The sequence below is a fragment of the Alexandromys fortis genome, unplaced genomic scaffold, assembly GCF_014885135.2.
Source record: "Alexandromys fortis isolate MF-2015 unplaced genomic scaffold, M_Fortis_MF-2015_v1.1 scaffold_21, whole genome shotgun sequence".
In the NCBI taxonomy this organism is placed as follows: Eukaryota; Metazoa; Chordata; class Mammalia; order Rodentia; family Cricetidae; genus Alexandromys; species Alexandromys fortis.
The window spans coordinates 10,890,092-10,897,200 of record NW_026067905.1 but is presented as its reverse complement, the minus strand read 5'-3'; the positions used below and the strand labels follow the sequence as shown (position 1 = coordinate 10,897,200).

Sequence of the window (7,109 nt, the reverse complement as noted above, 5' to 3'; positions counted from 1 at the left end):
AAAAATGGGCATACAAGACTCTTGGGTAGATGGGACCATTTTATTGTTGCGTCTCCTCTCGTTTTCCACTAAGATGTACCACAGCTACAGACTGAGATATTTAGTATCTCTGTGATTTGCTCTGAATAAAATTAAAGCTGTCATACTTACACATTGCACTTAGAACATAAACCATGTGGACAGAGAAGTGGTTGTCTGCATAATATGCTATGAGGTGGTCCCTTGCTGTTGTAAGGAGGCTAAGCTGAGATGCATGTGTTGTCTGTCTGGTACGTGTAGGTGGGGAAATGGCAGACAGAATGGAGAAGACGAATATCACATTTGTATCTTTGTCAATTTCCTTAAAGAATGATCCCAGACCATATAATACATAGAACATGGGAGAGTCTCCTGCTGCCCCTAGAACAGTGACAACAGAGTCTCTCTCAGCAGGTTCCGGGACTGCAGATGCTTCTGAGTAGAAACTGTCAATCCTCTGACATGGATATCCTGGTGCCAGGACCTGTGCTGACTCTCTAAGGAAGTTCTGCTCTGTTTATATTTCATGTTTTTCCCTCCCTCTCCACCCCCCCCCTCTCTCTCTCTCCCTCTCTCTCTCTCTCTCTCTCTCTCTCTCTCTCTCTCTCTCTCTCTCTCTCACACACACACACACATTTCATACCTGAGTTAACACAGGCACAAATTAACACATATATACACTAATCAGTCAGCCTCCCACATCAATGTACATCATCCGTGGATCCTCCTCTCAGACACAGGATGATGATGATAATACTGATAAACATTCAGTCAATCCATGGAACTATGTTTCTCTTTTCTCACTCATTTTCCCACTAAAAAGGGTCTTTAAAATGCAGTAAGTCAAGTAAAATTTTACTCAGAGGTTCATATGACTGGAGCAGGTTGACAAGAAAAACAATCACAAAATAAATATTTTTTGTTTTGTTGTTTTTTAAAAAAGAACATTTCCATATACATCATCTCTAACTTGACAAAACTGCTTCCTTGGACTGACAGGTGCTGTGGGAAGAGGGCTCTGGATGAACTGTGAGGGGCTCTTGGAACAAGTCAAAACTGTGAAACTGGGGGTGGGTGGGCAAGAAAGTGAGGGGGCTGGCAGGAGGAAGAAGTGAGGGAGTGAGCAAGGAGGCTGTGGCCTGCCCTTAGTGTTGGCTCCTCTGCCGCAGCACTGCACTCTCTTTCTGAGGAAGTGGCACGGAAAGCCATCAGCCCATGGCCCCCCGGGGTGCAGGGAGGCCGTGTACAAAAAGTAAGAACTGATGCAGGGAGTCACAGAGCAACAACATTTTAAGAAATCTGGTTAAAAAGAATACAAAAGTGACCCCACAGACGGGAGCTCTCCCGCCCCTCCCACTCTTGTCCCCTCTTGCTGTCCTGGATGACAAAAATCACCTTGAAGCATTTTCACTTCGTTTCTTTCATAGTTTAGCTGGTTCTTTTTATCTCTTCCTTGGCTCTTCTTCAAATGCATTCGTTTTAGAGAGCACCAACTTTACAGACCCGAGGCTGCTGAGCTGTGGCCTCTTTGTGAGTGGGAGCGGGGAAAGGGGTGTTGTATGCACTTGTGCACGTGTGCGGTGGCTGTTTCATTGTCTCTAGCCTGCTTCAGTCCAAGCCTTGAGCTCCCATCTCCCAGGTGCTGAAAGTCCCATGGAAGCACCCTGTTGGCACTGAGGTGAGGGCTCGGATTATCTTTGCACCCTGAATGTGTGGATCAACTCTCTGGCCAGTGCTGGGATAGTTCCCCCATTAGCTACAGAGTTTGCCTGTCTCATACTCAACAGGGTTTGGCAGCTTGGAATTGAAAGCTCTCAGGGAGGATTGGATCCTGCCCACCTCGTTGTTGGCCAGCTTGAGCCTATGCCGGAGCAAGCAGGAGAAAAGGTCCAGTCGGACTTTGCCAGGCGGAGAGAGTTGATTGACCCGGTCTCTGAGCTCAATGAGTTGTAAGAGGGCGGAGTCCTGGGAACCTTGCGTATATGGGTAATCTAGCTGGAGAATTAGGTCTCGGATAGCATCTGGATCAAAGGGCAGGCTGTAGCCAAAGACCTGCAAGGTGTTGATTTTCATGTAGCCCAAGTTCTTGGAGGGATCCGTCATCTCCAGGGGTTCATAGTAGATTGTCTCGTTGGAGCTGTCATCCAGGGACTTGATTCGGCTCCTTAGGTAAACATGGACTGTCTCAAAGAAAGTCTTCCACCTGTTCCCCAACGTGATTGTCCAGTTTTGGCACTGGGCAGCTGCATCCACGTTAGTCCTTTCCCAGTCAGGAAAGTTGCCCTCGTTGACAGGCATGAACCAGCTCTCAGAGTGGCTGCCCCCGAAGGGGTTGACGTAGATGGCCATGACAGGCTCCAGGGTGCTGTTCTTAGTGAGGCAGATCTGCAAGGACAAGGCTAACATGACGTGCACAAGCCCGGGCTTGTACTTGTTGCTCTTCAGAGTCAGCAGCATCCGCTTCCTCCAGGAAGGGTCAAACCAGCTGCCCAGGCGCATGTCGTTGCTGATAAAGATGGAGTGGACCTCAATGCGGCTGTCTCGCTTCTGTAGCAGGTACTTCAGCTCTAAGTCCTGCAGGTCTGTCTCCAGTCCCAGGAAGTTCTCCAGGGACTCAGCTACCTCGGGACGGCACAGTCCCTGGGCCAGCACATAGCCAGGGTTACAGCTCCCGCAACGAGTACTATTGTCTGAAGCACAGTGGGCACATGCAGACCCTTCACCCAAGGCACATGGGATGGGGCCCTGGCAGGAAGATTGGTCATAAGGACAGGTGCAGCTGTGGCTCTGTTCCAGGAAGGTCCCGGGGAGGGTGCTTTCTCCACAGTAGAGAAGGGATTGGATTCGGTTCCACCAGAAAGACAGGGACCTTGAAGAGATAAAACAAAGAAGTCCGAGGCAAAGGACACTGCACCCCTGTCCTCCCTAAGAGTATCAGGACACCGACTAACAGATGGAGTGGAGAGGGCAGGGGCAAGGGAAAGATCACAGCAACAGGTTCCCTGAGTGGTGAGGACCCTGGAGCTCCACCAACTCAGTTAATCCTGGAACTCTGTCTAGCGGACCAGCCAGGAAGATTTGACATCAGGCTCGTCCTGGAAACAGCCAGGCTAATTTCTTTCAAAACTGGAGGCTTTTCAGTGTCTTGAATCAAATCTATGCTTTTAGTTTTCTCTATAGCATAGATCTTTAACAGTTTACGGTCTTGCCAAGTTCATGCCCAACTGAAGGTTTCTCCTTCTTTTCTGTTTTAGCCTTCTTACAGGAAGACTTGAATTTTTTTTTTTTTTTTGTGGATTACTTAAACTTTGGATTTCAACTTTTAACTACCTCCTCAAATCGGTTCTTTCCAGTGTCTCCTTCAAAGGATGACTCCAGTCACTGTCTCATCACTGTGTTCTGGTTTCACCCGCGGCAACTAACTGTATAAAATTACTATTGGTTTATTGAGCCCTTGTATATAGCTGGCTTCCCTGGAAGTGCAACGAGAACAGGGGTTCTGTGCTTTCCACAAACACATTCTCATAGAGCAAGCTTGTTTCTTGTTCATGAGGGGCATCAAAAAATTAGTTGCTAAAAAAACAAAACAAAAACAAACCATTTTACTAACTCCTGCCAGTCTGTCTTCTCCACTCCTGCTTCCTGCCTTCCCTGAGGCTCAATTAGTGACATGGCTGGGCCTTTGCGACAGTAGCTACACTGACCAGAGTCCTTTCTCACTACATATGCCAGGCATTCCTATCGTTTCCTGCATAAGCTGTCCAAGACTTCTTAGGAGGTTTTCCTCTCCAGCCTCTGCCTCTTGGGAACTATGTCTTTATTTTTTATGTTTTTGTTCTCTTTTTAATTTATGTCCTTTTGATTGGTGTTCTACTTTCATTAGTTTCAGTGGCTAATAAGTCAGGATTTTAAATTTTTTATGTCTCTACATGTTTGCTAAATCTTTCCTTGTCACCCGTGTCCTCTATAGCTAAATAGCAGGGCATGGAATATAGGTTAACTACATTTTTAATGAAGGCATGTATGAATGAGTGAATAAGTAAGTGGATTCCTATCACAGTATACTCTTCTAGTCCCATTGGGAGAGTCCAGGCCTCAGCTTCTTCCCACCTATGACTCAGACAAGTGATGAGAGCCACTTGTTTGGAACAATCTAGGGTATTTATTTCTCATTATTTGCAGTTGGTATATGGGCTTGAACTCAACCCTTTCCCTCCACTAGAAGAATCACAAAACTGGAAAAGACTAAGTGAGAATTGGGGTGTTACTAGAATAGTATTTGAGTCTACTATCATTTACATAAAAGTTACACAGGCTCCCTTAACTTCTTCAGACACAATGGATGACTGACTATGACAAAGGAGGGAGGCCAAGATCGCAGAACCAGAATGGCTGAATGTGTCACCACATTCTGTTCTTCCATGTTGACCACAGCATCCTTCTTGGCTTCGGCAGCTCTGGAAGGAGGTGCTGTGCTCTGGATCTGAAGCCCGGGTACTCACCTCTCCTTGGGCAGGCGGAAACGGGGCTGCCTATGGCAGCGCTTGCAGAGATTGAAGAGGCGGCGGACGATCCGATGCATCTTCTTTAACAGGACTTTCAGGCTGGCTCCCAGCTGTTGGTAGCGGTGCTGGACGTTAGTGTCCATGACCCAGTACTGAGAGATGGCTGTGGAGTTCAGGAACCTGTCACTGGGCAGCCTCTTCAGCAGGGCCTGGAATTCTTCTGTGGGCAAAAATACAAGATCTGAGCAGAAGCTATGGGAAGTCTTGGGAACACAAATGGCTGGTTCCTTAGTCCCAGGGCCCCGCAGAGTCGCTGCATAAGAAACAGGCCTCACACTCACTGTACTAGCTTTTAAAATTACATATGACGTTATTGAAAATTAATTAACATATCATAAAATGTAGCTCCCCCCCTGACAGAGGTCTATGACACTCTCACTTATTCCCCTGTAGAATCTCATAAAAGCGAAAGTTGTATTGTAGAATGCATCCTACTACTGCTAGCCCAAAGTATCAGGCTGGGGACTGGAACTTGATGTTTTTTTAAATAGCTCCTTGCATCGACCTACTGCTATCACTCTTTTAAAGACGAGGGTGTTATAGCATCGAGGAACCGGACAGTTAAACCAAAGCAAGAAAGTGGGTCAGTAATGGGGCAAGAAGCAAAACTATCCCCGCAGGCCCCCTGGGTATTAAGTTGACATTGATAATTAGTTATGTCAGCAAGAAACAACAGTTGGTCTGATTTCCACTGGGTACCAACTAGACCATTTTATAGACTTCATATCTTCAGCAAATATTTATCAGGTGCAAGCATTGTGTTAGACACCATGAAATCAGTAGCCAGAAGGACAGACAATAGTATTTATTTGTACTCTCAATGATATTTATCTTAGCTTATTAAGGTCTTTACACACGCATCTAAGTTAGGCACTGTGATTATTTGCATGAAGAACAACACACCACTTAAGACTCTTGGTGACCACATCATTATTCTTTCCTCGGACGTTTACAAACATCTTTAGTTGGGATCCACGTCAGATTCCTCGTGTCCTGGGCCCTGGAAGCCTCTAGTCTTCAGTGGGGAACAATTCTGAGCTAGTTGTCTTGCTTACCTGACTCTTCAAACTGCCTGTTGTGGGTGGCCCAGGAGTCTTGAATCTGCAGCAGGCTGTCTTCCATGGACTGGATGTCAGCATCAGGACAGTTGCATTCTGGGAAAGTGGGGCTGCACTTGCACCAGCAGTCATTCTCCCTGCAGACAAGTTCACCCTCAGAGCTGCAAGTGATGTAGCTAAGTGCTGCCGCCACAAACCGCTCACGCAGGTGTTCAGGAAGCAGCACCTGCAGGCCTGGGGAAAGCGTGAATCAAGGCATCACTGAGCAGAACCAGCGGGGACTCAGTTTCTCACACCCAAGGCTATGGGCATCCAAACAGGGGTTTTGCTGACTGGGCCTGAGACTGGTCACCCCAGGGTCGGATCCTGCTGAGCTGGTTAGGAGAGAGGGCTTTTCTACCCCTATGACAGATGGGGGAGGATCTGAGTATGCAGATGAGGAACATCAAAGCCCAAGGCTTAGCCAAACTCCTCACGTCAGCCAAATTGAGAGCGTGCATATCCTAAGAACAGCTTAGTGGCTGCTCATCAGCATTTCTAGGAGAGAAACGGGAAGATGTTTCAGATAAAATAAGAGCTTAAGGCCCTCCTGGGGGAGAAAGCAAGGCTTGAGGAGCTTGCTCTGCCTCTCATAGCCATTCTTCTTAGAGTTTCCCCAATGCTGGCAGTAGACATGCTCAGACATTACTAAATGCTAACACTCCTGGGCCTCCCAGTCCAGTCTGGATAGCTGAGAACGTTCTGGTTAGGAGATAGGGATAGTTACTATAGGTATACAGTGGCCAGGTCCTAAGCCCATTACTTTCTATATATAGTTGGTAGTTACTATAGGTATACAGTGGCCAGGTTCTAAGCCTATTACTTTCTATATATAGTTGGTAGTTACTATAGGTATACAGTGGCCAGGTTCTAAGCCTATTACTTTCTATATATAGTTGGTAGTTACTATAGGTATACAGTGGCCAGGTTCTAAGCCTATTACTTTCTATATATAGTTGGTAGTTACTATAGGTATACAGCGGCCAGGTACTAAGCCGATTACTTTCTATATATAGTTGGTAGTTACTATAGGTATACAGTGGCCAGGTACTAAACCGATTACTTTCTATATATAGTTGGTAGTGGCTTTCATGGTCATCTCTATCCTAGAGGTGTTGTTGCTGTTGTTTTATTTTGTCCCCTAAAACAATCTGGGCTCACATTCCTTGTTCTGTTAATGGTGGATTCTGATCCTCCTGTCTCTGCCCCGCCAAGGGCTGGGATTATCAGTGTGTGTCACCATGCCTAATTTCATTTTGAGGATTTTTTGAAATGAGAAACTAAAAGCCAAAAGGCTACTGTGACCCACTCAAGCCGCAGCCCTAGTATCAACCACAACCCTTGTTTCACCGGGTGATACTGCATACTTGGCTATGGCTGCCTGCTCAGTATAATTTAACTCTTGCTTTTTGTTGTTGTTTGTTTTTTT

The 7,109-nt window shown here is 46.4% G+C and overlaps 1 protein-coding gene across 2 annotated transcripts in view; it reads right to left on the bottom strand.

Moving 5' to 3' along the window:
- Positions 1-694: 694 nt before the first annotated feature.
- Positions 695-7,109, bottom strand: part of Brinp2 (BMP/retinoic acid inducible neural specific 2) — a 104,272-nt gene continuing 97,857 nt past the window's right edge. For both annotated transcript variants that reach the window (XM_050135416.1, XM_050135417.1), the window contains 3 exons: positions 5,639-5,875; positions 4,521-4,743; positions 695-2,887 (listed from right to left, as the gene is read on the bottom strand). In XM_050135416.1, the coding sequence (XP_049991373.1) occupies positions 1,771-2,887; positions 4,521-4,743; positions 5,639-5,875 (1,577 nt within the window). In that variant the 3' untranslated portion in view covers positions 695-1,770. The remainder of the gene's footprint in view (positions 2,888-4,520; positions 4,744-5,638; positions 5,876-7,109) is intronic.